General features: G+C 39.3%; 1 protein-coding gene across 1 annotated transcript in view; it reads left to right on the top strand.

The window, feature by feature from the left end:
• Positions 1 to 16480, top strand: part of LOC138950322 (regulator of microtubule dynamics protein 1-like) — a 25146-nt gene extending 8666 nt beyond the window's left edge. Inside the window, exons 4-11 of the mRNA XM_070322072.1 lie at positions 5587 to 5683; positions 6570 to 6880; positions 9256 to 9345; positions 9872 to 9927; positions 10242 to 10329; positions 11455 to 11485; positions 12112 to 12245; positions 12415 to 16480. Coding sequence (XP_070178173.1) covers positions 5587 to 5683; positions 6570 to 6880; positions 9256 to 9345; positions 9872 to 9927; positions 10242 to 10329; positions 11455 to 11485; positions 12112 to 12245; positions 12415 to 12468 — 861 coding nt within the window. The 3' untranslated portion in view covers positions 12469 to 16480. The remainder of the gene's footprint in view (positions 1 to 5586; positions 5684 to 6569; positions 6881 to 9255; positions 9346 to 9871; positions 9928 to 10241; positions 10330 to 11454; positions 11486 to 12111; positions 12246 to 12414) is intronic.

The raw sequence follows: 16480 nt of genomic DNA, 5'->3' as shown, positions 1-16480 counted from the left end.
ATATAAGTATACCTTCAGAAATGTTAAAATTATGATACTCAGTACAATCATTTGCAATCGGACGTAATCGTACGCGCGCGTGTAGTGTTTGTGTGGGTGTGTCTTGCTGTCTTTCTCTTTCTCTCTCCCACAATTTGTCAATGTCATTGTCAAAGTGAAGGTCAATACCTGCAAGTCAAAATTCATTTTCTCTCTCTCGTTATCTCTTCCAAGTCATGCAGGTCTTTACGTTCACTTTGACATCGACAAAAACACAAGTATACCTACATTCACATGCACTGACTGTTACATGTCAGTATTATCACATGGAAACATTGATTTAATGATAACAAGAGATACAGACTTTTTAAAAGAATGAAAAAAATGTGTGTGAGCTAAAGAGAGAGGGAGAAACACTACACATATATAATACGCATACACACGCGCATACGTTTACGTCCTTATGCAAATGATATAACCAGAGTAGGGGAAGGGCTTCTAATATGGACCACTTTTTATATTTAGTCAAGTTTTGACTAAATATTTTAACATCGAGGGGGAATCGAAACGAGGGTCGTGGTGTATGTGCGTGTGTGCGTGTGTGCGTGTGTGCGTGTGTGTGTGTGTGTGTGTGTGTGTGTGTAGAGCGATTCAGACTAAACTACTGGACCGATCTTTATGAAATTTGACATGAGAGTTCCTGGGTATGAAATCCCCGAACGTTTTTTTCAGTTTTTTGATAAATGTCTTTGATGACGTCATATCCGGCTTTTCGTGAAAGTTGAGGCGGCACTGTCACGCCCTCATTTTTCAACCAAATTGGTTGAAATTTTGGTCAAGTAATCTTCGACGAAGCCCGGGGTTCGGTATTGCATTTCAGCTTGGTGGCTTAAAAATTAATTAATGACTTTGGTCATTAAAAATCGGAAAATTGTAAAAAAAAATAAAAATTTATAAAACGATCCAAATTTACGTTTATCTTATTCTCCATCATTTGCTGATTCCAAAAACATATAAATATGTTATATTCGGATTAAAAACAAGCTCTGAAAATTAAATATATAAAAATTATTATCAAAATTAAATTGTCCAAATCAATTTAAAAACACTTTCATCTTATTCCTTGTCGGTTCCTGATTCCAAAAACATATAGATATGATATGTTTGGATTAAAAACACGCTCAGAAAGTTAAAACAAAGAGAGGTACAGAAAAGCGTGCTATCCTTCTTAGCGCAACTACTACCCCGCTCTTCTTGTCAATTTCACTGCCTTTGCCATGAGCGGTGGACTGACGATGCTACGAGTATACGGTCTTGCTGAAAAATGGCAGCTACTTGACTAAATATTGTATTTTCGCCTTACGCGACTTGTTGTTTCATGCTGATAACTAGCTTGTTTTCTTGCGAAGAAGTTTCATTTTGTGTTTGGTAGTCCTTCTCTCTTAGGTTAACCGTTAGGCCTAATTAGAGTAAAATAGCTTTGATAGACATTCAGCAAAAATTAAATACAGAAAAAATCACAAAGGGTCCATATTAGGAGCCTGGGCGCCTAATATGGACCAGTAAAGCGGCCTTCACGAATCACTGTAAACATCCTCTTATATTTCAAAATACCATGATACAACTTCGTCGCGATATAACCTTCGTGGTTGAAAACGACGTTAAACACCAAATAAAGAAAGAAAGAAATGATACAACTTAGTGTACAAGTCAGCCTAATTAAAATATGCTCTAGATTTATCTGTTTCAGGTTGATGAGAGCATTATTTGAAGCACACCAGGAAACTAAAGAAGCTTATCAAAAACAGAGTGAAAATAAGTGAAATTATCAACTTCCACAAAAAGAAGATTTTTTGTTGCATTTTTTTTAAATCTCGAGGGCTAGTTATAAGTTACTTCCAGCAAGCTTCATAATGAATTAATGAAAATAGCCTTTAGCTTTTATTTTCTTCGATTTGTTGAAGGTGGTCCATATTAGGGGACTCGCACATACTTTGAGATTTTGCTATTATTTTTTGTTTGCAGTAGAAACTCGGGGTCAACACTGCTAAAATGTAACAAATACGGTTTTAGCTGTCATATTTAGCAATTTTTGTGTGATAAAAGCTTTGGCTGTGGACAGAAACGAGTCCGTTTTAGGCGGCAAATTTAGAGTGAACGCTGCCAAAAGTGAAAACAAGTCGCGTAAGGCGAAAATACAATATTTAGTCAAGTAGCTGCCATTTTTCAGCAAGACCGTATACTCGTAGCATCGTCAGTCCACCGCTCATGGCAAAGGCAGTGAAATTGACAAGAAGAGCGGGGTAGTAGTTGCGCTAAGAAGGATAGCACGCTTTTCTGTACCTCTCTTTGTTTTAACTTTCTGAGCGTGTTTTTAATCCAAACATATCATATCTATATGTTTTTGGAATCAGGAACCGACAAGGAATAAGATGAAAGTGTTTTTTAATTGGACAATTTAATTTTGATAATAATTTTTATATATTTAATTTTGAGAGCTTGTTTTTAATCCGAATATAACATATTTATATGTTTTTGGAATCAGCAAATGATGGAGAATAAGATAAACGTAAATTTGGATCGTTTTATAAATTTTTATTTTTTTTTACAATTTTCAGATTTTTAATGACCAAAGTCATTAATTAATTTTTAAGCCACCAAGCTGAAATGCAATACCGAAGTCCGGGCTTTGTCGAAGATTACTTGACCAAAATTTCAATCAATTTGGTTGAAAAATGAGGGCGTGACAGTGCCGCCTCAACTTTCACGAAAAGCCGGATATGACGTCATCAAAGACATTTATCAAAAAAATGAAAAAAACGTTCGGGGATATCATACCCAGAAACTCTCATGTCAAATTTCATAAAGATCGGTCCAGTAGTTTGGTCTGAATCGCTCTACACGCACGCACGCACACACGCACACACGCACACACATACACCACGACCCTCGTTTCGATTCCCCCTCGATGTTAAAATATTTAGTCAAAACTTGACTAAATATAAAAAGAGAAAAAGCCTCACGGTTTTGAGATTTCTGTTTCTGCAACTGTTTTGACATGTGCAAGTTATCCAGAGAGGGTGAATACAGCGAATAAAACTTTTTTGAGCGCTCCTGCGCCGTTAGTTTGTCAGAACAGAAGGTGGTCCATATTAGGAGCCGGTCCATATTAGGAGACCTTTTTAATTTTTTCAAAGGTATATTTGTTTTTGGACATGGCAGATTGTGAAACAGCGATTACATATCACTCAACATGCATATGTATCAGAGTTCGATCTGTTTTACCTCTTCTAATACCATTTGTTCAAAATGGGGCCAATGGTACGTTTTGTAGGTATGTGCACAAATGTAACGGTCAATTGTTTTAATTGTTTTATATGTGATTGTGTCAACTGTCTCTGCTCTGCATTGTGTCATTTTGTTATTTTAAAATCGCTCGGATGCTCCAGAAAATATGTTCACGCGAATTGAGAAACTGATATAATTTTAGCCCACGAAAACGTCATGTATTCAAGTTACGCAATTTCCCGTCATATCGGAAAAACACATTGCAATAATTCAAATAAAAACACATCATTTCAACAATCGTAAACCCGGCAGGGATTAATACCACTTACAAAATAGGTCCAGTCATTGTAAATGATCGGTCAGATACACTATTCAATTACCCAACCCTCGTTTATATGATTCTTGGCATGTCATCATATTCAATATTAAGTATCGTAAAGTCTGTCCGATTGATTTATCGAATTTGTTCACTTGTTTCAACACACTCTGGAAATAGCACAGGCAAAATAATAGCGAAATATTTTGTTCTATCGGGTGGGTCAATCGGTGTCCGATGTCTTTAACTTCTCCCGCCGCCTCTCAGTCTTGTTGATGATGCCATCAGCAGTGCAGTAAAAGATTGGTTAGCGAAATCATGCGACGTGATGTGTGCCGTTGTGACGTTTTCATCTTTCGCCGTGTTGATATTTCGCTTCTCGGCCTCGTTGATCTTGTTTAAACTCTACACTGAACAAAAAAACACCCTTCGATAGTACTGATGAGCGACCTTGTGTACCTTACATTCATGGGGCCAAATTTGTCCAACCAATTTGTTTTATTTAACTTAGAAATTTGATTCATCCTAAAATGTTTTCCTTCTAACTCAAGGGACGTAACCCCTCAGTACACGTTTTCGAAGAATTTGATCAGTTTGGGGGTGAAATCTATTAAATTTTACCACCAATTTTCTTCACATGCAAGAAACTGACATGCTTTTCGTCCATAAATAATTTCACTTCTTAATTTTACCAGGAAACAACATTTCAGTCTTGAGTACGGTCGAGGGGGAAATATGTACACAGGCGAAAGATGAAATCGTGACACCGTGTCGCCGCTGCCACGTGCGATCGAAGACCCGTCCAGCAAACATTCCGGCTCTGGGGCTGCTGCATATCAAACAGCATCCCTCGCTGTCAGTGTGTTGACAAAGGGTGTCACAACTATATGTCCTTCAACTCATCACGGCTAGTATTATGTAGGGTCTCCGCCGTCTAGACGTAGGCCTACGTTTTACAACCCGGGCCCTTTGAAAAAAATGTCGGGTTAATTCGAAAGGAAAGAAGACATTTTCTCTCTCCCTCCCTCTCTCTCTCTCTCTCTCTCTCTCTCTCTCTCAGCTTTGTTGTCAGTATTTGCTGCGCACATTTCCCCGGTTTAGCACAGCGCATTTGCTTTCACAGTATGATGAACGGAAAGACCGCTTCGCTGCAAGCAAAGTCTACGATGCCTTTGAAACTCTGTTGTATCCCTGGCTTGTTTATTTGCGAGTTGCATTCTCGTGTGTCTGTCTGTCTGCTCGTCTTTGTTTGTTTGTGGGTTTTTTCTATAATTTGTATAGTACTTTTACAGTTGCGGTTTAAAACGAAAGTGTCAGAAACTATAGGGCCTAGCTGCCTCATTTTTTCAGTATCAGCAAGGGAAGGGGCATTTTTCAGGGAAAAGAGGGATTCTTTGAAATAAGTACAGTCGCCCGTGTGACGGACTTATCCAAGGCAAAACCACACCGGGCTTTGACACACACACAGACACACAAACACACGCTCGCGCGCAACACACACACACCCGCACGCCCACACTGCATACACTTACACAACGCACGCACACGCGCTCACTCACACACTGACACATAAAAGCACACACTGACACTCACACCACACATACGAAAGCCGCATTATCTCTCTCTCTCTCTCCCTCTCCCTCTCTCTCTCTACCTCTCCCCCCCCCCCCCCCCCCCCCATCTCCCTCTCAGTCTCTCAGTCTCTCTCTCTCTCTCCTACGTGAACGATTTTCAGGGCCGGACTACCGGGGGGGGGGGGGGGTTATGGGGGTTGCGCAACCCCCCCCCCCCTAGCCTAAACATGTACCTCACTTATTTAAAACATTTTTTATTATTGTTTATTTTATGCCGTTTCATGCAAGGAGCGACCATTTTGCTATCTCAGAATATGACCTACCCATCAGCTTCAGGGGGCCCACTGGCAACCCCCCCTCCTCTTAGCCTAGTCCGGCCCTGATTTTACTTGAAGATTTGTTTGAGTGTGTGACTTTAACATGTTGCAGTTTGCTGGCAGACAACAGACACTTCCAAAGGCATACGGGTGGGCGTGGATACTGATGGCCACGCCTCTTGTTATGAACAATCACGATTCACCAAAAGGTAAGTTAAGTCACCTCATATTGCAAATCATGAATAAGTTACATTTGCCAATGTCTCTCTCTCTCTCTCTCTCTCTCTCTCTCTCTCTCTCTCTCTCTCTCTCTCTCTCTCTCTCTCTCTCTCTCTCTCTCTCTCTCTCTCTCTCTCATAGAAACACAGAAGAATGAAATAAGAAAAGCACCCCAACACATAAGACACAGTTTATCTCCGATACGAACCCTAGCTCATCCACTGCCCCACAACAAAAAATACACCATTAACATGCACATTTATGTTCATGGTAACGAGTCAAGCCACCTGTATGGCACCTGCATGTTTCGTTCTTGATTAGCAGAAAGACAGACTACCAATAGTATTGCAGTAGTTTAACACTGACCTGTTTCAAAAATAAATAAAAAACACTGACCTGTGCAGCAATGTACACACACATTTACCTGTGTGAACACAAAATACCTGGTGTACACATGTTGTTTGTTGAAGATTTATATAATTTAGAACTTAATTAACCTGATGTAGAATTGATGGGGTGGGTGGCATAATAGGGGGAGTACATGTATATCGGAAAATATAGACTGCAAGAAGTAAGAAGGTGGAAAATGATCGTATAGGGATATATTTCGTCCTGATCTTATGATCATAATTATGGTAATGGAGGTAACCAAGGTAAAACAGGGGAATTAATTCTAAGTCTGGACGTGCATGGTACTTAGCCTACTGCCAACTGTTCAGGCCCTTGACTGCATCTGTATGTTGAGGTTGATCCAAATCTTCATATGTTAATGGGACAATAAATTGATGAAAGTGAACAAAAATGTCTGTTGCATTAGCATCCTCATTTTTGTTTCCAATCAGTGAATATTTGTTTTTTCTTGCTGTGTCTTGACAGGTCCAGCAATCAACGGTCATACCATCAACTCTAACTTCAGCTGCAACAGCGATGACATCAATGAGATCATAAAAAAATCAGATGCGCTGTTGAAAGACTACAAGTATGATGAATTGTGTACATTACTTTCGGCGTACAAACAAGTGGAGAATGCCGAGCTGTTATGGCGACTGGCGGAGGCCTACTGCGCACGGGCAAAGCTGGAAGGAGAAAAGGGCCACGACCACAGGAGAAGAGAACTCATGGAAGAGGGTTTCACATTCGCGCAGCGGGCACTGAAACTGGACGAAAATAATTCAAGATGTCACTCTGTAAGTGTTCGGTGTTAGTTGCTTGACAAGCTGGCTGGCTATGAAATGCAGATCAGTTGATTGCTCTTCATTTTGCTGTGGCATGATTGATTAACTAAGTAATTACATTTTTTTGAAGTATTATTTCTGCTTATTTATTTCTTTATTTTGTTTATTTTGCAGAAGAGGTGAAGGTTAGGTCGCTCTGTGTGTCTGTCTCTTTTTACATTTAGTCAAGTTTTGACTAAATGTTTTAACATAGAGGGGGAATCGAGACGAGGGTCGTGGTGTATGTGTGTGTGTGTGTGTCTGTCTGTGCGTGTGTGTGTGTGTAGAGCGATTCAGAGTAAACTACTGGACCGATCTTTATGAAATTTTACATGAGAGTTCCTGGGTATGATATCCCCAGACATTTTTTTCATTTTTTGGATAAATATCTTTGATGACGTCATATCCGGCTTTTTGTAAAAGTTGAGGTGGCACTGTCACACCCTCATTTTTGACTCACATGCGAAGCAAAAGTGAGTCTATGTACTCACCCGAGTCGTCCGTCCGTCCGTCCGTCCGTCCGTCCGTCCGGACGTCCGGACGTCCGTCCGGAAAACTTTAACGTTGGATATTTCTTGGACACTATTCAGTCTATCAGTACCAAATTTGGCAAGATGGTGTATGATGACAAGGCCCCAAAAAACATACATAGCATCTTGACCTTGCTTCAAGGTCAAGGTCGCAGGGGCCATTCATGTTGCCTAAAAAACAGCTATTTTTCACATTTTTCCCATTTTCTCTGAAGTTTTTGAGATTCAATACCTCACCTATATATGATATATAGGGCAAAGTAAGCCCCATCTTTTGATACCAGTTTGGTTTACCTTGCTTCAAGGTCAAGGTCACAGGAGCTCTTCAAAGTTGGATTGTATACATATTTTGAAGTGACCTTGACCCTGAACTATGGAAGATAACTGTTTCAAACTTAAAAGTTATGTGGGGCACATGTTATGCTTTCATCATGAGACACATTTGGTCACATATGATCAAGGTCAAGGTCACTTTGACCCTTATGAAATGTGACCAAAATAAGGTAGTGAACCACTAAAAGTGACCATATCTCATGGTAGAAAGAGCCAATAAGCACCATTGTACTTCCTATGTCTTGAATTAACAGCTTTGTGTTGCATGACCTTGGATGACCTTGACCTTGGGTCAAGGTCACATGTATTTTGGTAGGAAAAATGTGTAAAGCAGTTCTTAGTGTATGATGTCATTGCTAGGTTTAGTTATTTGACCTTGACCCTGAAGGTCAAGGTCATGTAAAGGTCAAGCATGTGAGTCGTATGGGCTTTGCCCTTCTTGTTCAGATTGAAATTTTGGCCAAGCAATCTTTGACGAAGGTCGGACTTTGGTATTGCATTTCAGCTTGGAGGCTTAAAAATTAATTAATGACTTTGGTCATTAAAAATCTGAAAATTGTAATTAAAATTATTTTTTTATAAAACGATCCAGAATTATGTTCATCTTATTCTTCATCATTTTTTGATTAATATAAATATGTTATATTCGGATTAAAAACAAGCTCTAAAAATTCAAAATATAAAAATTATGATTAAAATAAAATTTCCGAAATCGATTTAAAAACTATGTTATTTTATTCCTTGTCAGTTCCTGATTCCAAAAACATATAGATATGATATGTTTGGATTAAAAACACGCTCAGAAAGTTAAAACGAAGAGAGGAACAGAAAAGCGTGCTATGCAGCACAGCAAAACCACTACCGCGCTAAACAGGCTCGTCAATTTCACTGCCTTCTACAGACTACGGTTATTGTGAAAAAATGCAGAGCGTTCAGTTTCATTCTGTGAGTTCCACAGTTTGACTAAATGTATTAATTTCGCCTTACGCGACTTGTTTGTTGTTGTAATCTATAATTATGTGAAAGGGTGACACAGTAGTTCCCCTTTCACAGCAGCTGCTCTGCACCGACAGAGTTATCTACCGGCCTTGAGCATGAGCTATTTATAGTAGCTCTACAATTCGTGTGCATCAGTTAAACAGAACAGCACACCTGTCAGATGCAGGGAGCTGTTTGTGATACCTGGGTCTGGCTGCTGTTGTCTCCTGTTATGCTCTAGGGAAACCCGAGTTCACATGGCAGATTTTTATAGGGCTATGTGTTTAGCCCGGTCTCACACCTTTTGACTGGCTTTGCCTCCAAAGGTGAATCGAGTGTGTCGTGCACTTGGTTACATACATTTGTATTGCTTTCAAAAGCTAGAACATAATAGCTTTGTTATGAGCTTTGCCCATTGGAAAAGTGTTATAATTCACATGTATTATCTGAAGTAAGCTTGAATATCACCTTTGTAAAACGAATTTACACAATGATTTAATTTTGCAGTGGTATGCCACGATGATGCACTACACTAGCGAGTTTCATGGGTACAAGACCCACTACAACAATGCCTTCATCATCAGGGATCATTACGAGGTTGGTTATGAGGTTTTATGACTTGCACACACTGTGAGGAATGTGCCAAGACAAACAAGATCAGTAGGAATGAGCATGTGTGCAGTACAGTGGAAACCCCCTTTTAAAGACCTCAGAAAATCTGGTCTTAAAAAGGAGAGGGTCTTAGAATAGGGGTAAATTTACAGAGGCTATGAAGAAACAGATCTAAGAAAACGAGGGGGGGGGGGGGGTCTGAAAGGCAGGGAGTCTTAAATTGGGGGGTCTTAAAGGGGGGTTCCATTTAGGTGATGGTCAAGAGATTCATTCACTGGAGTAGCACTGGCCTCAATTCATTAGAACCTGGCCCTACAGGGGAAGAAGAAATTAAAAATGATTGTATAAAAGCGCACTTTGTTATTATACATTTTTCAATCTGAATGTGTGTGTGTGTGTGTGTGTGTGTGATGCTGCCATATTTGAGGGATGATCCTGTGTGTACCCATCTGTATATATTACGCCTTTGCCTATCTGTAGCACCTTCTTCAATGCAAATTATGTTTTTCAGAAGGCAATTGCTCTTGACCCAAAAGATGCTGTCTCTCTCCACTCACTGGGATATTGGTAAGAATAAACAAGCACGGAAGACTGTATACTAGTAATATTCTGTATGCAGACTAAAGAAAACGGACATGATGGTAGATCTATGCCACAGCCAGCTCTAGTGTAGAGAATGTAGGCTAGACAGTTTTATCAGAATCAACCGATTTAAGTTTTGTGTTGTCTTCTTTTTAACTTTATTCAATTTTCGAAAGGATGAAAGTGGCTGCTTAAAATTTACAAAAAAGGGGGGGGTGCAGTATTATATTACAGAACTACATGCAGTATTGTTTACATTGTGATGTTTCATTCCTTTATGAAGACTTTTCTTCTTCCAGGTGCTTTGCATTTACTAATCTACCATGGTATCAGAAGAAAATACTGGGAGTATTATTCCGCTCTCCGCCAAACACAACTTATGAACAGGTATGAACTTCATTTTTGTACTGCCTCTTTTTTTATATTTAGTCAAGTTTTGACTAAATATTTTAACGTAGAGGGGGGAATCGAGACGAGGGTCGTGGTGTATGTATGTGTGTGTGTGTATGTGTGTGTGTGTGTGTGTGTGTGTGTGTGTGTGTCTGTCTGTCTGTCTGTCTGTGTGTGTGTGTGTGTAGAGCGATTCAGACTAAACTACTGGACCGATCTTTATGAAATTTGACATGAGAGTTCCTGGGTATGAAATCCCCATACGTTTTTTTCATTTTTTTGATAAATGTCTTTGATGACGTCATATCCGGCTTTTCGTGAAAGTTGAGGCGGCACTGTCCTGCTCTCATTTTTCAACCAAATTGGTTGAAATTTTATTCAAGTAATCTTCGACGAAGGCCGGGGTTTGGTATTGCATTTCAGCTTGGTGGCTTAAAAACTAATGAGTGAGTTTGGTCATTAAAAATCTGAAAATTGTAAAAAAAAATATTTTTTTTATAAAACGATCCAAATTTACGTACATCTTATTCTTTATCATTTTCTGATTCCAAAAATATATAAATATGTTATATTTGGATTAAAAACAAGCTCTGAAAATTAAAAATATAAAAATTATTATCAAAATTAAATTGTCCAAATCAATTTAAAAACACCTTCATCTTATTCCTTGTCGGTTCCTGATTCCAATAGATATGATATGTTTGGATTAAAAACACGCTCAGAAAGTTAAAACGAAGAGAGGTACAGAAAAGCGTGCTATATCCTTCTCAGCGCAAGTACTACCCCGCTCTTCTTGTCAATTTCACTGCCTTTGCCGTGCGCGGTGGACTGACGATGCTACGAGTATACGGTCTTGCTGCGTTGTATTGCGTTCAGTTTCATTCTGTGAGTTCGACAGCTACTTGACTAAATGTTGTATTTTCGCCTTACGCGACTTGTTTTGTACTAAGCATGTCTTTGTGAAATGTGTGAGTGTGTGTGTGTGTGTTGTCTGTTTTGTCTGTGTCTATGCAGTTTGTCTTGTTAATGAGGATGGTGGCTGTTGGTGTGTATCCCACTGAAGAAAATGGATCCATTTCTGTCATACATTTCAGTAATTATTCTTCTTTCTTTGTTTTTCAGGCATTAGAATACTTTTACAAGGCAGAAGAAGGTATGCATTGCTTTCACTGTTTCAGTATGAGAATGACAACGTGCAATATGTGTTTTTAAGGCTTGAGCACAATCTGTGAATGTGTTAGTTCCATGGTTATTTGAGGAGAAAAAACAATTTTCTTTGTAAAGTTCTTGAAATTGCCTCTGGTTTATATTTTTCTCTCACTATATTCCTGTAATTTTGTTTCATTATGCTGATCTTACTCGGTGTGTCAGTGTTAGAGAGCGAGGAAGAAAGTGACTTTTGTATGCACTTTGGTGTATGTGTGTGTGTGTGTGCTTCGATTTATTCATGTGAGAGGAAAAGAGTGGTAAGAGTGCTATGATTGTAGGCTTGCAGGTAGGCTAGGTGATTCTTGGCGAGTAAAGCATGAACTTTACTGATCTCAGTCACCATAGCTTAATTACTATTTTGATGAGCAAAGACGCCCTCCTTTTTACATCCTGATTTTCTCAGATTTTTGAGATCTTAAAAGGGGGATCCATAGCACCAGCAAATGATCCCTGCATAAGATGAGCAACGCTCATGCTTTACTCAAAAAGATTCACCCAGCCTATACCTACAAGCCTAGACATAGGTAGCACTCTGACCACTCTTTCATGAATAAATTGTGCCTGTTGCAGTGTCACCAGGGTTTTTCAGCATGAACTTGGTAATGGCTGGACGGGCTCACTACCACCTCCACCAGTATGACAAGGCCAGGGACCTCTTCACTCGCGCCGTGAACGTCAGCCCCAGATCTCCCGATGAAAGACAGGTACATTTACAAATATTTCACCAGACAGGCAGACACAGAGAGATTTACCATGACAGAGTTATTCCCAGAATCCATCTATTTCCCAGCAATAGGATAGCAATGAAAAATAAAATGAAATGGTTGACATGTAGTAGGACATTAACACCTTATGCTGATCTGTTTGTTGCAGGCACATGCAAAAGCTGCAGAAATGCTGAAGAAGTTGCATCACCACCACCACTAGTCTTCTCAATCAACAAAGACATTAATTTTTTGGAGATTTATCAGACCCACCCCAATCCCACCTTTATTCCCTCAGGATATGTTTCCCGCCTGTACTGCGTCTGTGGTAAACTTGTTTTGATTTAGCTGAAAATGTTTGTTTGGTTGTTGTTATTGGTGATACATGTACTTCCTTTAGTGAGCTCATTTCTCTTATTTATTATGGTTTGAGGGATGTTACAAACAACACATTTTACTGTAAAATACTCAAGTTATTTAGATTTATGCTGAGATGCAACAGTGGAACCCCCTTTTAAGACCCCCGCTCTTTTGTAAGACCCTAGTATTCAAATTTTATGTTCATAATGTCTAATTTTATCTCCATTCTCTCTTTTAAGACTTTTTTCTTCTTATTTTGGGGATCTTCAAAGGGGGTTCCACTGTTTCAGATTCAAAATTGTATGTTTTGCAGTTGATGCAAAACATGTAGATATTTTAATGTGCAGAGGTTACTCTGTTTTAATTCAAGTGTCAGACCTGAGATTGGTGCTTCTTGATTGTTTTGTTTTACCCCCTTCTGGTGAAATTGAAACTTGCTTCAATGATATGTCACAATTTTATTCTTCCTGTTGGGCATTTGAGCTGGGCTCAGATTAATGGAAGCCTTGTTTTGTTATTTTATGGACTGGGTGGCCGAGTGGTAACGCACCTGCGCTCGGAAGCGAGAGGTTGCGAGTTCGACCCTGGGTCAGGGCGTTAGCAATTTTCTCCCCCCTTTCCTAACCTAGGTGGTAGGTTCAAGTGCTAGTCTTTCGGATGAGACGAAAAACCGAGGTCCCTTCATGTACACTACATTGGGGTGTGCACGTTAAAGATCCCACGATTGACAAAAGGGTCTTTCCTGGCAAAATTGTATAGGCATAGATAAAAATGTCCACCAAAATACCCGTGTGACTTGGAATAATAGGCCGTGAAAAGTAGGATATGCGCCGAAATGGCTGCGATCTGCTGGCCGATGTGAATGCGTGATGTATTGTGTAAAAAAATTCCATTTCACACGGCATAAATAAATCCCTGCGCCTTGAATATGTGCGCGATATAAATTGCATAAAATAACAAATTAAATTAAAAAAATTAAAAATAAATAAATAAATCCCTGCGCTTAGAACTGTACCCACGGAATATGCGCGATATAAGCCTCATATTGATTGATTGATTGATTTTACCTTTTATTTAAATTTTAATGGGAATTTCAGGTGGGTCAGATCGAAACAGATTTCATCTCCCGCCAGCCCCTTCCCCCATATCTCTCTCTCCTCTTTAATGGAGCAATTTCACTTAAAGCTGAAGTTTATTTATGGATATTTGGGGTGTGTGTGTGTGGGGGGGGAGGGGTGAGTATTTAAAAAGATAGGATTGAGAATCTTGTATCGAATTCTGTTCAGTGAGAGTGGCCTAAAACCCAACCTACACTGCCTGCACGACCTTGACTGCATCATTCCATGCTGGTTACCTTCTGTCGGCCCTCTAACGGCTGAGCAAACTTTATTTTTTAGGAGAGATCGAGGGGAAAATACAACACCTGGACTGGGATTCAAACCCAGAACCTTCAGATTTTGGAACCGACGTCGCAACACTCGGGTATTGCACGTGATAAAAATAACGATTTTATTTTTCTGCTTGTTTTTGTTGAGCAGTTCCTCTATAGGCCCATACCTCTATACACCTATTGCTCAGGAGTGGTTTGACTATTACTTGGATAACTGTTTTGTACTTCACAGAGTCTTGAAGTGATTCAGTTACAGTTCTTCTGCTTAATTTGCTTGTTTTAAGTAGAGATATCGCAGCCATCACATTGTGCAAATGTCGAGTAGCATGGTGGGGGAAACACCGACTTGCTGCGAATTTTGTAAAATGTGCTTGCAAAATAAGGCGAAATTTAAAGGTAATTTTGCCTTTGTTTGCAGCGCATAAATGGTCATTCCAACGGGCAGATAAGCTGTCGTTTTACTAAGGAATATAGATCATCATTCCTAAATCAGCTGGAGATTATTTTACAGAGAGTGCAGGGATACAGAATTTTTTGTGTGTTTTTTTTGCGCGATCCCTCAGCAAGACATGGCTTGAATGGAGTGCCAACAGGAATTTATCTGTTCTGCAGTCAAGTGTGGAGGGACGCGCTGTGGTGCGCGGGTGTGGTGTGGGTACGGCGTCCAGGCTGCCTTATAACAATCTCATGTTACTGCTCAGACCATTTAACTCACCGGCCTTGTTGATCTTGTATAAACTCCACACCGACTTTCCCCCCTCCCTTCCCAAGTACTGATGATTGACCATTCGTACTTTACACTCATGGAGTTTAATTCGTTGAGGAGAAACTTATACAGTGCTTTAACCAAAAAATGTACTTAGTCGCAACATTCTTCCCTTCTGTCATTCAAGGGACGTAGCCACTAATTGGTGTATATTTTCTTCTTCTTCTTCTTCTTGTCGATCACTCAGATGGAAACGCCGGTTCTCCGCGCAAATGTTGCCGTGCGCTGTAGGTCGTCCAGACTGCCATAGAGCTTCCTAAAAGTAATCCTATTTTGGTGTCAAACCTATCGAATTTTACAACGAATTTCCTTCACTTGCAAGAAACTGACATGCTTTTCTCCCTCAAATAAATGTACTGCGTTGGGGGGATAGTCGGTGTGTAGCTTATGCGAGATCAACAAGGCCAGTGAGTAAAATGGTCTTTGGGGTAAAACGAGATTGTTACAGCCTTCGTTGGACAGAATTTGGTACGGTTTCTATAAAGTGATGCCACCCCACCCCCCACCCCCCACCCCTCTTTTTTTTTTTTTAAACACCTACTCCCTGTACGGTCATAAGTACACTTCATTTTTAACAATGTGAATCTCACATGCAGTTGCAAGTGCTAAAGAAATTGCCAGATTTTGCGTTGGTGTGGGGGGGGGGGGTATTTTGCATTGTATGATCCTTCGTATTTCATAGTGAATTGGCAAAATAAAAAGCAATTCCAAAATAAGTTCAGTGTAACTACTTATAACTCACTACTGTTCAACTTCTTTTTGGTGATGTTGCTTTCATCAATTGTCCCGTAAATGTTTCCTTTTAATTTTACATTGACAGGAACTAATGATTTAACAGGAAGGGAAGGGCTATCAATAATAATACAAGTAATGTTTACTTCAAATTTTTCAGAAAGGGTTTAGAAAAAATGTATATGTCATGAAAAATATGATGAACCGAAATTGTTTAAGTCTGAGATAATGTGTGTTTGGATGCGAATACACATTTATATATATATATATATATATATATGTTATCAGGTTAACAGATTTTTTTTTTTAATCTGTACTAGTAGTATACAAACATGTACCGATTTTTAAATGCAAACATTGTTTATTTTTCTTTATTTTAAATACACATGTACTTCACATTCTCCAATGAATTGACATGCTATATGCTCTATACTATATTCTTTACATTTAGCCATGCTGTTCAACACTTTTTTGATGTAATTCCTAGTTTTTTTCTTGAGGGGAGGGGTGTGTTTTGGGTGTGCTTCTTTTGTTCTTGTTTATTCTGTGTATTTTGATTTTTCCAAACAGTTATACATGTATTGTTCAATCACACGTAATTTTTGCTGGTTTTATTGAACCAGATCAACACTTCTAGTCAGTAACAATGACGTTTTGTCTTTTACTGTGACTGTGAGCCTATTAATGTGTCTTACATATACCAAATGTAATGTGTTCATCAACATCGTATCTTCCATGGTATTCCCTTCTCCATTTCACCCTTGTTAGATCTACTGGTAAAGAATGAAACAATCTCAAACAAAGAAGGGTCATGAACTTTATTAACTAGAATATCCATTGTTGTAGAGGATGGTGCTGTGATGTGAAACAAGGTATGTATAGGTTTTGAGTGTGTGTGTGTGTGTGTGTGTGTGTGTGTGTGTGTGTGTGTGTGTGTGTGTGTGTGTGTGTGTGTGTGTTAATTAGTGTGTTGTTGTTTTGTTTTGT

Source organism: Littorina saxatilis, linkage group LG1, assembly GCF_037325665.1.
Source record: "Littorina saxatilis isolate snail1 linkage group LG1, US_GU_Lsax_2.0, whole genome shotgun sequence".
NCBI lineage: Eukaryota > Metazoa > Mollusca > Gastropoda > Littorinimorpha > Littorinidae > Littorina > Littorina saxatilis.
The sequence above is the reverse complement of the archived record's forward strand: the minus strand, read 5'-3'. Positions and strand labels throughout refer to the sequence as shown.